Source organism: Pseudonaja textilis, chromosome 3 (assembly GCF_049901715.1).
Source record: "Pseudonaja textilis isolate UNSWEBS1 chromosome 3, rPseTex1.2, whole genome shotgun sequence".
Classification (NCBI taxonomy): Eukaryota; Metazoa; Chordata; class Lepidosauria; order Squamata; family Elapidae; genus Pseudonaja; species Pseudonaja textilis.
In genome coordinates this window covers 69285469-69302095 of record NC_141992.1, presented here as the reverse complement: position 1 = coordinate 69302095, position 16627 = coordinate 69285469, and the positions used below count along the sequence as shown (strand labels likewise).

At 41.7% G+C, this 16627-nt stretch overlaps 1 protein-coding gene across 2 annotated transcripts in view; it reads right to left on the bottom strand.

The window, feature by feature from the left end:
* ST6GALNAC3 (ST6 N-acetylgalactosaminide alpha-2,6-sialyltransferase 3) overlaps nucleotides 1–16627 on the bottom strand; it is a 317172-nt gene that overhangs the window by 95326 nt on the left and 205219 nt on the right. For both annotated transcript variants that reach the window (XM_026700193.2, XM_087930039.1), the window contains one exon: nucleotides 15879–16288. In XM_026700193.2, the coding sequence (XP_026555978.1) occupies nucleotides 15879–16288 (410 nt within the window). The remainder of the gene's footprint in view (nucleotides 1–15878; nucleotides 16289–16627) is intronic.

Sequence of the window (16627 nt, the reverse complement as noted above, 5' to 3'; positions counted from 1 at the left end):
CAACCTTGCAGTCTGAAAGCATGGCAATAAAAAATAGATAGATAGATAGATATATAGATAGATAGATCACTTTGGTGGGAAGATAACAATGCTCTGTGACATCATGCTGGCCACATGACTGCGGAAATGTCTGGCTCAATGGCCTTTTAATGGAGATGAGCAACTCCCCGTACAGTCAGCAATGACTAGCAAAATAAAATCTGCAGGTACTCTTTTTTTTTAAAGAATTTTTCCAGTTTTTTTAAAGTTTAAGCTAAGCTATTCCATAAAAATTAGAATGAAAAACATTACTAATGATACTTATATATGCATCAATTATGAGGTGGTGGTAGTTGTTCTGTAATTTCTTCTAAAACATTAATAACTTTATATTGTCTCAAAACTGATAAGACCTTTAGTTTACTTTATTGTCATTGCACCTCGTACAACGAAATCAAACACAATCTTCAGTGACCATCATGACCATGAAAATAAACACAAACACACACCCTTCACACTCCACACATTGAACTGAAAAACCCTGACACCTCATCAACACTGCACTATACAGTAGAATTCAACAGAGCTACTGCCCTGGGATAGAAGCTGTTTTTCAGCCTATTTGTCCTTGTTTTTATTATTCTGTACCATCTGCCAAATGGTAATAGTTTAAAAAATAGGTACCCAGGATGAGATAGATCTTTGAGAATGTTTTGAACTTTCTTAAGGCAGCAGGAGCTATAAATCTCTTCCAAAGAGGGGAGAGGGCAACCAATGATCTTCTGGGCAATGACGTTAACCCTCTGGGGTGCTTTCCTATCTGCAACTCTGCAATTGGCAAACCATACAGAGGTGCAGTAAATTAAGATATTCTCTATGGTGCAGCGGTAGAAGGTCACCAGCAGTTTTTCATTCAGTTGTTGTTTCCTGAGAAGTCTCAGGTAGTATAATCTCTGCTGGGTCCTTTTGACCAGTGCTGCAATGTGAGCACCTCAGGTCAGGTTCTCTTTTATGGTAACACCCAGAAACTTAAAACTGGCCACTTGCTCCACTCAGTCTCCACTGATTAGCAAGGGCTGGATGTCTGTTCTGTTCCTTCTATAGTCCACAATAAGCTCCTTGGTCTTACTGGTCTTATTACTTTATTTAAGTAAGCATAACAGAATGGGTAGATTTCAGTAATACTGAGGGAAATTATTAATAAAGTATCTCACAAAACTGGGCAGAATGTGATTATATAGAAATCTAATGTTATAGCTAGTATTGTCCATCCAACTAATATATAATTTTACAATAATATAGTATTTTTAAATCTCCTATGACTTGTAGGATTCAATAGCACATGAATCCTTTATCATTCCAGATCACAGACAAGGAGCAGCTATGGGGCACCTTTTGAGTGAACATTTCATCCTACTGAAACAAAAGCAATTACCAGTATAATTTCTGATTTTTACATTAAAAGAACACCCCTGAATTCCCATAAAGAAATTATGCAACATATAGAATACTGTAAAATCAATAAGGCCATTTTAAGGTGCAATTGCATGACTATTATTTGTGATAACAAAATTAATAAAGATTTTCCTCAGGTTCCATTATCTGAATCAGTTTCAGAAAAGAGGCCTTTTATCTTTATTTTGGTGTGAAACTTGGATCTACTACAATGGTGGGATTCAAATTTTTTTACTAGAGGTTCTGTGGGCATGGCTTGGTGGGTGTGGCAGGGGAAGGATACTGTAAAATCTCCAGTCAGAGATGGTATTTTCTGGTTCTCCGAACTACTCAAAATTTCTGCTACCAGTTCTCCAGAACTGGTCAGAACCTGCTGAATACCACCTGGCATTATATAATCTGGAAAGTATCTTCAAAGAATGATTTTAATGGACTTATTCAGGTGCTTTACCCTTGCAAAAAAATACAACCTCACAGTGATTTATTCATTTATACTTTGTCATTAATGTTTGTGTCACTAAGCTAAGGGAAAATATTTCTTAGTTCATGAAATCCCTGGATGTAATTTTCAGTGGCAAAAATGCCAATAATTTCTCTCACACATAAATAAAATTCAAACAAAATATAAAAATACACAGCATTGAACAAAAGATAAAAGCATGACACCGAATTTCTATTGTACAAGCAGATATTCTTCTTGGTTATATTTGCTTTTAAACATTTGACATAATTTCAAGGCTGCTTTTAATTTCCTTCAATAAGATCTTGCTCATTTGAGTCACTGTTCTTCATTGTCTGTGAAGTTTCTGTGAATTTTCGCTTGGTCAAACAAGGTGTGAATTTTCGCTTGGTCTGTGAATTTTCACTTGGTCAAACAAGGTGTATTGCTGTTGTGCTAACTTACATAACTACTCTTTTTTTGTGGGGGCAGTTGCTTTTTCTATAATAAAATATTTAAGCTTCCTTATTTGTGATTGCAAAGAAAATGCCTCAAAATGTGCACATTGTCAAATGATTCTACAAATTGCCATTTTTTGCACTACAACAGAGATACTGCAAATGAAATAGGTAAACTTGTATTTTTATAAAAGAAAAAAAATCTGAAAATCAATAAAAATAGTAATGTCTTTTGAAAATAAACCTGATGGACTTGCCTATGAACTTTCATTCCACACTAGTCACCAATACTCTTGAAGAACAACGAGCATATTTATTTTTGACAAATAAGAAGAGAAAGAGAAGTAGGAAATACTAATGGTTCAATTTACTGTGAAAAATATCCTGAAAGAATCTGCTTTCTGGCATGTTGCATGGTGGCACAGTGGTTAGAATGTAGTATTGCAGGCTAATTCTGACTACTGCCTGCAGTTTGATTCTCATCAGCTCAAGATTAACTCAGCCTTCCCTCCTTCCAAGATTGGTAAAATGAGGGCCCAGATTGTTGGGGGAAATATGCTGATTCTGTAAACTGCTTAGAGAGGGCTGTAAATCACTATGAAGCAGTAAATAAGTCTAAGTGCTATTGCTATTGCTATGTTCCACCAGAAAAAGATTAACATGGAAAATTCTAATTCCCATGCATAATAAAAATTTAGATATTGCTGAAGTAGAAGTCAGTTGCTCTCTGGGGATGGTGGTATATAAAGGGAATGTTATTTGCAGAAAAGATGCACAATTCTTGCAGATGACTGCATCAATAAGTTACAGTAGCTTAGCCCTGCTCTAGATGCATCATGAATCCAGGTTAGAAAATATTTCTTGTACTCTAAATTGCCTTAATTTTCCTTTTATTGGCATCCAATCTGATGTACATGATTGATAGAACAAACAAACCACCATTAAGAAAATTTATTCAAACTGGCAAGAAAAATATTGGGTCTTTAGGTGGAGAAGAGTTTGAAAGGAATGATCAAGAAGAATATGAGATGCAGAAACCAAGTGAATTCTTTATATTATTGAATTATTGCAGGGACAAATACCTAAATCCGTACTGATTTTCTCAAGGAGCCAACTGGGACAATTAAAATAAATTAAAGTTGCAAGAGAAAAATTTCAAAGATTACACAGGAGTAAAGAACTGGTCTTTATGGCATCTGTCTGAGAGTTTTTTAAGAACTCAAAATTGCTGACCTCTTAATAAAATTATATAACTTCTCCCTCAGTTCTACTAGAAGATCAGAAAATAGCCAACATTAAACTAGTTTTTAAACATAGACACAGGGGACATTGAAGCGCAACTTCACAGGAATATCACCAAGCACAGAGAGGAATAAGTCTTGCTAAGAGAAATCAACTTGGATTCTGCAAGGGTAAATTCAGATACTTGGGACTTTCAACAAGCTTTTGAGAATTTCATCATAGATTCTTCTATTATGGGCTAAGACACTTAAAAACTGAAAACAGAATACAAATAAGTGGATAATTTTGTCAATGGAGACAGATAACAAGCTCCATAGTCAGAGGTGGGAAATACAAATGGTATTTCTGGAGAACCGGTAGTAGACATTTTGAGAAATTTGGAGAACCGGCAAATACCACCTCTGACTGCCCCTGCCCCTGTCTATTCTCTGTCTCCTGAGTCCCAGCTGATTCTTTTGTTGCCCTGCACAGGAGAATGGAGCTGGAAAGAGGTTAGTGGGGTGGGGAGGGAATGGAGATTTTGCATTATCCTTCCCCTGGAGTGGGGAGGGAATGGAGATTTTGCATTATCCTTCTCTGGCCATGCCCACCAAGCCACCCCCACAGAACTGGTACTAAAATTGTTTGAATCCCACCACTGTCCATAGTGATCTGTGAGATTTTTTACCCTTTTTCATAAATTATCTTAAGTTAGGGGTAAGTAGCGACAAGTCAGGATGATGTGGCCTCAGTTTGGGAAAACATTTATCTACTTACAGGGAATAACAGTTAGAGAATATGAAGTAAAAGTCATTCTGCTGGCGACTGTGAGAAACTAAGATGGGCCTGCTCCAGGACTATTTTCACTACCAAACTGCCTGTTCTTCCTATGGGAAAATATATTCAATTTATGTTTCTGATTGATTGGCATCATGCTATGAAAAAGATGGGTGCCTCAACCATGAAGGCTTTATTAAAAAAAAACATAAAACACTTAATAATAAACTAGAAGGATTAAGTTTAGACCTTTAGAAAGACCTCTATTAAGTTCATGAGTTAATTCCTGACACAGAAAGTGCCTGATGATCAAGCTCAAACTTAAAGACAAGACAATGACATCCAATCAAGTTCGATCCTTCAATTGCTTGCCCCAAATGGATTAAGGTATAACTTTCTCACCTACTAGATTTTGTATGCAGTGCAAGACAATTAATAACAAGACAATTCTTCTTCCCTCACTGAGGCCCAGGTAAGCCAAAAGGTTGCACACCAATGCACTAGAATAGAGGGAGATGTTCAACATTACCACGCAAAAAGGTAACTTCTTCAAAATTCTACAACAGTGGCTGAACCTATTATTCCTTCTAATATACACATCTACTAGGAAGCATTTATACAAATACAGATATATTATTTAAAAGATCAAAATGCCCTTGAGTTGAGATCAACTTTACTAAGGAATATGATCTGATCTCTGGAAAAACACTCACGAAATGGTTTTACATTTTGAGGCATAAAGATAATGTAGTTTATCTTGGAAGACCAGTGATTGGTCTCATTTGAGACAGCGGAGAATCCGCATACAGACAGGAGGTTGTACAACTTGCCTCGTGGTGTAACCAGAACCATCTGGAACTGAACACACTCAAAACCATAGAAATGATGGTAGACTTTAGGAGAAACCCTCCCATAATACCACCTCTTACTTCTGTGGCCCCTTAGCTCCAGGCTGTGTCAGCTCTGAAGCAACGTGAAGAGAAACCTCCTTAGAGGAAAGCTACAAAAAGAAAATGGCCACAGTTAGGCCAGCTTCAGGGTTGACACCAAGCTCAGGACAGCTGTTTCAAGAACCCTGCATTTCAAAGTTATGTTACAAGTTTCAGATAAAACAAAGACAGTGCCTAAGTCTATGTAAAGCAACAAGTATTTGCTATGATACCATTATCTACACTCAGAACATGCATTATAGAGCATATCTGCAACTATATTAAAGCATATGGTTGGGAATTGGGGAGTTGAAGAAGTGTTAATGCATTCACAGTGCATCAAATTAGGAAGTTGTGCCCTGTTATTGGTGTGAATACTAACTCTGAGATCAGGTGACAGTCACATTTTGTAATATGCAACTTGTGTAAATAGCTGAATAGAATAGAGACCTGTTAGTCAAGGGGTTGGCCATGAGAGGACACACTATTTGTTTTAGGGACTATATAATCAAGTTGTAAGCTGCAAGATAAAGAATTATAGGAAGACAAATTTTAGATTGGCTCTGGTTGAACCTAACTGATAGCAGCATTGTTTAGTGATATTTTCAGCATCATTTCTATGAAAATGATTTGTTTGTAAATAGTTGCAAGCTGAACCTTCCATTAAAACCACTCCCCCTTTCTACATTCCCATCTGATAAGGCTATAGTAGTATGTGGTGCATTGATCTCTTTGGTTCTAACCTTCATTAATTTTAGAGATCCCTAAAGATGGAACAACTTTTGTGCCAGCTAATTAAATGCTCTCTAGAGTTTCTCTCCATGCATTTTACTAGGCTGAAATGAACTCTTTTTCTTTCAATGCAATCTACAAAGATCCCCCCCCCCAAGCTATTACTAATTAAATGATGCTGTAAGAATTTCTATTACATTTTTAAACATCAGGGAAACAAAACTGCACATCAGAATTCAGGTAAACATTTCCCCTCCCCCCACCAAAAAAGGGAGGGAGATCTTTTTTCACATGTTGTTATTAAGCTGGCATCTCTTCACATATAACTTAAATTCTCCTTTCATCTCTACTGCTCCGAATGATGCTAATGAAATACTGGAAGAAGCTGTCAACTTTTGAGCACCTTCAAGACTGTACAAACTAAAAACACATTACTATGAAAGTCTTTCTGCCATAGTATAATTTTTTTATGCACAACAACATGACACAAAAGGAGAATCGGCAGTGGCTTAAAGTACCTTACTAATTAAAATCTTCAGAAAGAATAAACTTGTCTTCACATTCATATCAAGATGGAAATGAGAGCAATTTTTAGCAGCCTGAAATCTAATTTTTTACTTTTGGGGAATTTGTAAAGGGCCTAGACCTTTCAGAATCACTAACCAGCGTGGGACTTAGGAAAGTTAATTAATGGTAAAATAATGTGTGTGTGTGTGTGTGTGTGTGTGTGTGTGTGTGTGTGTGTGCGCGCGTGCGTGTGTGTGTGTGTGTGTGTGTGTGTGTGAGAGAGAGAGAGAGAGAGAGAGAGAAGGAGGGAGGGAAAGAGAAAGAGCGAGAGGGAGGGAGGAGAGAGAAGAGAAACAATGATGAATATAGTATTGAGTTGCGAGCACGGAGGCAATCTTTCATACTATGATCCACTGCTGAAATGATCAGTTGGAAACCTTATCGCATCACTAAAACAAATCAGTTAAAATATAATCTGAATAAATTAATTTTTATTGTTAGGCTTCCCATATATTGCATCTCAACATCAATGAATGAAAAAAATAATAGACAGAAAAATAATAGATAATACATAGTGGCATAGATAGGATGCAGTGAGAAGAAAATGGCACTGAGGGAACTTTGATGATATTTTGCCATCAATCTTAAAAAAATTATTATTATTGGATTCTTAAAAATGCTAGTTTGGGTTCTTCTATCAGCATATGTAGATATAATTAATAAATTATAAATTCTGTTAACATTTTGCATTAGAAAAGTGATTATAGTACATGCCTCTTAACTGTCTCTGAGAAACATACAATATAGATACTGTAATGACAGAAGCATTTCGTTTTGCAGGATCATATTACTCTGCAGAACCATCAAATGTCTGGTAATGGCTCAACATATTTTGTTACTTTGCTAGACTAGCCATATACAGCATTTCCACAGTTAATATTTTAAGAATAAGCCTCCCAAAATTTCCATTCCCAACACAAGCTGTGCATTTGTGTGTCCTATGAGTAGCATTTGGCATCCTCCTAATTTTGCTGCAAAGTCTGAGTGCTGTTTAATACCACCCTAATGGAAGAAAAGTTATTTATCTGAGGAAGCAAAAAATATCTGGCTTTACTAACGAACAGGAACTATGGGAGAAAAACCAAGAGTGAACAAATGTTTAATGGTCTGGCAAGACATATGTGGTCATTTTCTTCACACATGGAGCTCGGTTACTATTTGACAGTTCGGCAAATGGCTCACAAACAGAATAAACTTCTCTATCTGACTCTGGTGTCTCTGTGGAGCCAAGATTGAGACAGCAACATATGGAACATGGCAGAAGAGTCAACATGGTCCATAAGACAAGACTGCCTTGCATTTTAATCAAAAATTCATACACTGGAGTCCTGCGCTACTCTAAACTGCACTAGGTATTTTTGACAAATGGTTATATCTAGCCTTCAATTCTTTCATATAGAATGGGCGTTGGTACCTGACACGCCATTTCTAGTCGAGCTGCGTAGAGCATCCAGAGAGTGGGAGGTGCTCTAGTCTTCACCAATTGCAGGCTGAGCTATAATTTGAGGAACGCTCCTCCCACCACGTGGCTTCTCCATGCATTCCCCAGTTTTTACGAAGACGAGAAGACAAACAACTATCCCCTCATCTTAACTATAAACAACACTTAACCACAAAAAAACAATATGAATCGTTGGCCGAAACAGGATTCCCCACCAGACGGACCAAATAGGGTGGGGCTGGATGCTCTACGCAGCTCGACTAGAAATGGCGTGTCAGGTACCAACGCCCATTCTCAATCGAGCTGCTCCGAGCATCCAGAGAGTGGGACATACCAAAGCATGGCCTGTCCTACGGGGGGGACACCATCTGGTTCGGAGCATGTTCTGGATCTCTCACCACTTGCTGAAGGACTCGTCTGCCAAAGGAGGCTTCTGCTGAGGCAAAAACATCGATTTTATAATGGTGATTAAATAGAGATGGAGACGACCAGGTAGCCGCTCTGCAAATATCATGAATAGGAGCCTGAGTAGCCCAGGCTGCAGAAGTAGCAGCACTCCTTGTAGAGTGAGCGGTTACTCCACTGGGAACAGGAAGCGCCTGTGACAAATAGGCCTTGGATATTGTAGCTCTAATCCAACGGCCAACAGTAGACGGGGAAACTTTGCAGCCCAGCGTCTTTGGTTGAAAAGATAAAAACAAAGCCTCTGACCTCCTGATAGGCTGAGTGCGACTGATATAGATACGGAGCGCCCGTCTAACATCGAGAGTATGCCACTGCCTTTCTCTCTCTTGAGAAGGACTTGGACAAAAGTTAGGAAGGACAAGCTCCTGTGATCTGTGAAAGGCTGAGTTTATCTTGGGCATGAAGGAGGGATCTGGTCGCAGGACCACCCAATCAGCGTGGAAAATGCATAATTCCTTTCTAACGGATAGAGCTGCTATTTCAGATATCCGACGAGCCGATGTAATTGCCACAAGAAAAACCACCTTGAGCGTGAGGAGTTGGAGTGATGTCTTTCTTAGAGGCTCAAAGGGGGGCTTAGTTAGCGCCGAGAGAACCTTGTTGAGGTCCCAGGTCGGGTATCTGTGAACTACTGGAGGGTTCAAATTAGTGACACCTCTAAGAAAAGCTCTAATGCGAGGATGGTGGGAAAGCGGGCCAGACGGGTTGCCAGAGATAACCGTAGATAGGGCCGCCACCTGCCTTCTTAAAGTGTTGGGGGAAAGACCTTTGCCCAATCCTTCTTGTAAAAAGGCCAGAATTTGTGCGATTGATGGAGAGACTGGATTAATGTGTAACTTGTGGCACCACTTACAAAATATGTTCCCGGTGGCATTGTATATGCGAGTGGTTGAAGGCCGCCTGGCTGCCAGAATAGTGTTGATGACCAGATCGGACATGCCCTCCTTCCTTAAACGGTCCCGCTCAACCTCCAAACGGTCAGCTGAAGCCATTGTGGATTCGGATGCTGAAGAGGTCCCTGGGACAGCGAAATCTTGACCAGTGGAATCCTCCAAGGAGGAGCCACTGACAGGTTGCGAAGGTCCGCAAACCAGGGCCTCCTGGGCCAATATGGGGCCACCAGAAGAAGTTCCACTTTCTCGAGGATTACCTTTTGGATCACCTTGGGCAGCAGCGGTAGGGGGGAAAGCGTATCAGAGCCCCGTGGGCCAAGGGCAACGCAGGGCATCGTGGTTCTCGGCCCCCTGGGTGGGGTACCGGGAGAAAAACCTTGGTGTCTGGGCATTGGATGGGGATGCAAACAGGTCTACTAGCGGAAACCCAAACCTCCCTGAGACCTCCCGGAAAGGGGAGGGATGCAGATGCCATTCAGACTGGTTGGCGACGGTTCTGCTCAACCAGTCTGCCTGAACATTGGGAGACCCCCCGAGATGTACTCTGCCTTTATGGATAGCAGATTGGCCTCCGCCCATCGACAGATCCGTTCGGCCTCTTTCATGAGTCTGATGGAGTGAGTGCCCCCGTGCCAGTTGATGTGGGCCTTGGTAGTAGTGTTGTCCATCAAGACCAAGACGTGACGCCCTCGAACTTGAGGAAGAAAGGTGCGTAATGCCAGATATACTGCGTGGAGCTCTAACCAATTTATGCTGCAAGAGCGCTCGTTTACTGACCAGGTTCCTTGAGCTGACAGCGAACGAAGGTAGGCCCCCCAACCTGTTAGGCTGGCGTCTGTTGTGAGGGTGACTCTCTGGGGTTCTTTGAACGGATGCCCTTTGTTGGTAGTGGGTCTGGTCCACCAGAGTAGCGAGGTGAGAACCTTTGGAGGGATCCTTACTACAAATCTTGAATTGCTCCTTCTTGAGCGTTGATAAGGTAGCAGGAACCATTGAAGGGACCTGGAATGAAATCGGGCCCAGGGAACAATGGATATACATGAGATCCTTTTCCCAAGCAATTTAGATAGGTCCAGCAATGAAGCTTTCTTTGCCCGCCTGATGGCCTTAATCGAATTTTGAATGCTAGCAAACCTTTCCGGGGAGAGGAAAACCTTTCTCTCAACTGAATCAATCACTGCCCCTAAATGAACTATTCGAGTGGAAGGGGTAAGCTGGCTCTTTTCCCAATTTACAAGGAAACCATGATCCTGAAGTACTGAAAGAGTGGTTCTGGTGTCCCTCTCAGCTTGGCTTTGAGTTGGAGAAAGAATGAGAATGTCGTTAAGATAGCAGTAAACACGGACAGGGAGTTGTCTGAGGTGAGCTGCTAAGGCTGCCAAAACCTTGGTGAAGGTCCTGGGAGCCGAGGCTAACCCAAAGGGAAGGGCTACATATTGATAATGACAGCCATTGTAATAAAATCTCAGATATCTAGAAAAGGAAGGGTGAATGGGTATGTGAAGATATGCCTCAGAGAGGTCAATGGAAGTGAGCCAGTCTCCTTCCCTGGTGCCCTGTAGGATGGACTGAAGGGTATGCATTTTGAATTTATGATGAACAATATAACGATTGAGCCTTTTTAAATCCAAAATGGGCCTCCAACCCCCAGAGTGCTTAGGGACTAGAAAGAGGAGGGAATAGAATCCCTCTCCTCGTTGAGAAGGTGGCACGGGCTGTATGGCCTTAATATCCAACAGATGTTTAATGGCGGTCTCTAGGAGAGCGCGCTTGGTATGATCCCTGGAATGGGAGAAACCATGAAGTGTTCGGGTGGAGTGACTTGGAACTGAAGGGAAAAACCAAATTGGACCGTGTCTTTAACCCAAGCATCAGACGTAGATGCTTCCCACTGGCTCGCAAAGAATTTAAGGCGACCGCCAATGGGTAAGGGGGCTGAAAACCTATCTTGGATGGCGGGGAGTCTTACCTGCTGAACCCTGGAAGGGTATTCTGTAACTACCCCCCCCCCCGGATCTGTCTCCCGAATCGCCCCGGTCTCGATAGGCCGGGCGAAAGGTTGGAGATCTCTGATAACGGGGGAGAAGGGAGTTTGAAAGGGGTATGGAAGGAGCCCCTTCAAAAGGGCTGAAAGGATCTGGACTCTTGCCTATGAAAAACAGCCGGAAGAAATTTCTTTTTGTTCCGGCTCTCCATCAACAATGGTTCCAGGGCCGGACCAAAAAATTTATTTCCGGAGATGGGAGCTGAGGCCAGTTTCGACTTGTTTTTAATGTCGGCCTGCCGATGCCTAAGCCAAAGCAGCCGTCGGGCCGTAACATGAGAGGATATGGCCCGAGAGGAGAACTTCACCGAGTGAAAATTTGCATCGGCCGCAAACTCAGCTGCTGCTGTTAGTTTTGCAATATCTTGATGGGCCCTAGTATTAGATGGAGGAACATGCTGCTTCAGCTGTCGAAGCCACCTAATAGACGACCTAGTAAAAAAGGATGAGGCGGTGGCAGACCGAATGGCCCAAGCATCAAACTGGTGCGCCCGTCGCAGCGCCATCTCCGCTTTCTTGTCCTCCGGCCTTAAGGCTTCCAGAGCGTCTGTGGGGTTAGATGAGGATGCCGGTCTGATAATAGGGTCATCCACCTCGTGGGTGTCTAGCATGGTGGAGAAGTCTGCGTCGAGATTAAAAAATCTCTTGTCCTGCCCTGAGGGGGCGGAGGGGAGACCGGAAGAGGCTAACTGTTTCGCCACTAGATCGGAGAAGATTGGAGGGACTGGCACAACTTTGGCCTCCACCGCTGGCTGCCTGAAAATGGCATCCTCTGGAGCCCCAGAGGCTGCTGGCGAGGAATCAGAAGATGGCTGGGGAGTTAGGCCTGAGATATTCTTTGCTTTGAACAACAAGGACTTAAATAAATGAGGCTTGAACAGGCCTACAAGGGAGGGCTGGTCGGGGGAGATGCCCTCATCCTCCGACATGTCCCCTTCCAGCTGTTCCATTTCGGAAAAGGGCTCAGAATAATGGAGGGACCACCTCTCTGACCCTTCCTCTGCCCCGTAGGGTGCAAAGGCCATTTCCTCTTCCTCGTCCTCCTCTTCCTCCCCTTCTGGGAAAGGAGGGTCCCCTTGGGAAGGTACCTGTCTGTGGAGAGTCACCGGTCTGGGTAGAGGTTCTCCAGAGGCAGAATCAATCTCGGGTGCCATTGCTTGAGAGGCTGTCTTGGACAACTGTTGCATACCTTCCGTGATCCCCTGGCGGATGGCAAGCTGCATCCATTCCTTAACGCTGTCAGGGATGATGATAGTTGAAGGGTCTTCTGGGCGTAGGCCAGCAGTGGTTGGGGTGAAGGTCTCCTCTGGAGTTTGAGTGGCCCGGGGGCTCTGGACAGGTGTGTTGTGCCCGGAGAGAGAAGGTTGTTCTGGCAAAGGGGGAGGTTGGTTAGAGGTAGAGGGAATAGAAGCTGGAATTACAGAATGAGAGTCCCTGGAGCGCCTATCAAACTCCTTTTCCAGAGCTCTGTGGCGCCTCAGGGCATCCCTTTCAGAGGCTGTGGTAGGTTCCTTGGCCCTTTTGCGCAGATGGTGAGTTTTAGACTTAGCCTTTAGGGAAGGCCCTCTGGGATTTTCCTCTGCCATTATAACCAAAAGGTAGAAACAAGGTATATTGAATATGAAGGCGGTTGGCACGCCTAGGAATGCGGTCCACAATGGGAGCTGGGTATCCTACAGTTGAGCCACGTCCCCCTTTTGGGAATTTTTTTAGATATATTTATTTATTTATGATTTATTTATTTATTTATTTTTGGAAAAAGGAAAAAAACACCTCTAAGGGTATACAATAAAAAACTGCACCAAATGACCAAAAAAGGAACTAAATTATTAATAAAATATAAATGGTTTGGTTTTTAAAAAAAAAAAAAGGGAAAAATTAAGATGAGAAAACTATCTCTAAACAACCAAATTTAACCAAATGAACGCTGAGGCCAAACTTAAAACATGAAAAAATATACCAGGAAAGAAACTGTAAAGGCCTCTGAGGCTGCCTCCCAACAACCTGGGAAGTAGGTGCCTGTCTTCGCCTCTGAGCAGGCTGTGGAATGCCAACAATTAAAATGGGGCAACAGGGCACAAGGCCACAACACCCCTTCTGAAATAAAAGCTCCCACAGGCCTGTAGGGCCTGCTATGGGGCTCTATCAACTTCGCAGCAATTTGAGCCTGGGCAAAATGGCGCCCGCCACGAGGCACGCCTAAAAATGGCTACCGGGCTGGAAGCAGGGCTCAGAGATGGAATAGCCCTAAGAAAAAGGCAGTCAGCTAAAAAGATTGAGCTGGACAAATGAGGGCTAGGAAAAGGCGTTCGTGGGGGGAAGACACAACACGTGCTAGGAGAGCACGATAGCAAGCCTCTGCTTAAAAGCAGGAACAGCTTGAAAAGGCAGGAAAGAGGGAAGGGGGGATGGGGGGAGCAAAGGCTCTAAAACCCCTCTATCTCCCCCCTGAGGGGCGAAACTTCGCTCCTTTACACACAACTAAAACTCAAAAGCGCAGGGACCAAGGAAAGAAGCCAAAAACGAAACGATCAAACCTGAAAGTGAAACAGAAATCCTGAAACGGCCAAGGAGAATGATCTATAGCTGCCTGTCTCTTGCGAGGCTGAGCTAAAAACTGGGGAACGCATGGAGAAGCCACGTGGTGGGAGGAGCGTTCCTCAAATTATAGCTCAGCCTGCAATTGGTGAAGACTAGAGCACCTCCCACTCTCTGGATGCTCGGAGCAGCTCGATTGAGAAATAGGGCATTGTGGCACAGTGGTTGGAATGCAATATTGCAGGTTAATTCTGTCGACTGCCAGCAGTTCAATTCTCACTGGTTGAAGGTTCCATCAATCTTTCATCCTTCTGAGGTCAGCAAAAGGAGGACCCAGTACGTTGGGAGCAATGTGCTGACTCTGTAAACCACTTAGAGAGGGTTGTAAAGCACTGTGAAGTGGCATATAAGTCTATTATTATCAGTCTGCTTCAGAGGTATGGAGGAATAATAGAATGGAAGACCAATGCTATATCTCTGCTCCAGGTGTAAGAGAGTTCACAGAGTGTGTGTGTGTTCTATAGAAAGCTACATATAATAATAGAAGACTTTTTCTATGCATTTCTACCCTGGCTAGAATAGTGGTTCTCAATCCTTTCTTCACCACAGACCCCCCTTTTGTGGCCATGGACCACTAAGGCTTAACTCAAGATTTAAATCATAACATTTCTTCAACCCTTCATACCCCCTATAATGACATTGTGCCCCCCCCCTACGCAGAGGTCTGTGGACCACAGATTGACAACCACTGACTTAGGGTGTATGAGGTAAGAAAATACCAGTTATAACTCCCTCCATTTGTTTAATAAGGCTACATTTCAACATTTTTTCTGCCTTAATATTCAAGCAACATACAAATCCGTACTGTAAAAACAAAAAACCCTAATATTTTTTCAGTCAATGAATGTATGAATTTATTGTCACTTCTACTTCAAAATCCTGTTTTCCCTGAGCTATACTTCCTTTCATTTGTCCTGCTGTTGCCCACTATTGACTTTCACATGTTCAATTTAGGGTGTAACAATTTCTTATACTCTGTATAGTGCTGTGTAATCTAGTGATACTTTACCAAAAAAGCTTTACTAAGCACATTTTGTATTTTCAAATTTAGTTCCTTTGCGAGCATAAAAAGACATACAACATTTATTCAAAAAGTTGTGGAAAAGGCTTCAAAATCCCTTTTTCTTCTTCTCACCTTTCTCTTCATGACCAGAAAAAATGATCTCTACTTAAGCCATTTTAATTTCATTATGTTTTGTTTAAATAATACCTGATTTGTCTTACTTCAATTTTTGGATCTTGTGCAGCTTATTCCACAAAATTGGCCTAAGAGGTTTCCGCTGTCTCTTTGTAACTTCCTTAAATACTCAACTAATTGTTCAACCTATTTTTTGTTCTTCAAATTTTACAAAGCAAATTTGATACAAACATCTGGAACTAAATAGAACATAAGAATAGTCTACATTATCTACCTTGGGATACGTTATCATCCCATGCTTATGAAAACGCCAGAAGGCTTGAAAATTCATAAAATCTCTAACAAGCAGTACACTAATAATGTATTTTTCTTTTGTGTTTCTTTTTATATATGGCCAACTACAGTAGCCATATATCATTTGACAATACCAGTACCAATACCAAACACTTGAGGATAAAACCATCCTGCCTACAAATTTTAAAGCATTAACTTTTAAAGTATTAAAATCCTTTGTATAAATCTGTATGTTTGAGGATCTTAGCCAAAAAGAAAGAAAATGGCAATTAGAAGATAATGGACAGGTCTTTTTCTGGTCAGGTGCAAAAACATCAGCCAAAAGAGTATCTTTTTAAAACACTAATTTGAGAGACTAATATATTAGTGACATGTACAGATTTTAAAAAATAGCATTTTCTTGTTAAATTGGTGAAATAATTATTTTGGTCTGCAATGCAGGACTTACCGGTCCTTCCCAGTTTCCTTTTTAAATATCTCATCACAGTAGCTCATTCGTTTTTCAGTGGTCACATAGATTTTGGCCCCAGGATAACTGTCCACAGTCTTCTTCAGCATATTATATACAATGCCGCTTCCATCTTTTCTCATATTTCGGAAAGGTCCCCAGATGACATAAATTGTACTATTGGTTTCCTTGAAAAAGTAGTCTGCATTCTTCAGCAAAAGAGGGACACTAGTATGGGAGACAACTCTTATTGTTGTCCTTTTTCCAACATCTTCTTCATAGCCCTTGGTGGGAGCATTATTCATTCTCCATATACAGGAAGCATGGTCAATTTCAGATCCTACTTTCTGTTCTGTCATCTGACCTGAGTTTGAAATAATGGCACAGAGATCACACTCCAGCTGCAGAGGCTGTTGGAAAGGAAGGGAGAGAAAACAGTCAATCAATTTTCATGAGACTTGGAAGCAATTGGGTAGTAGGGGATCTAAAGATCTGGAATCCGGTTACATGGATCCCACGCATGAATAAGTGCCCACCAAAGATCTCTGATCCACCACCAACAGCAGTTATATCAATGAGTGTCAGGGGCAAACTTTTCTATAGAATACCCATGCCTCTCTAGAACATGTGCTTTCAGCCATTTCTTGGTGACTTTTAGATTAGATCAAAAAATATCTTTTGTATTTTAGTTGGCTTTTGAATAATTATAATGCAAAAGCCAGCAATGGGATTAATTTAGAGGGCACCGA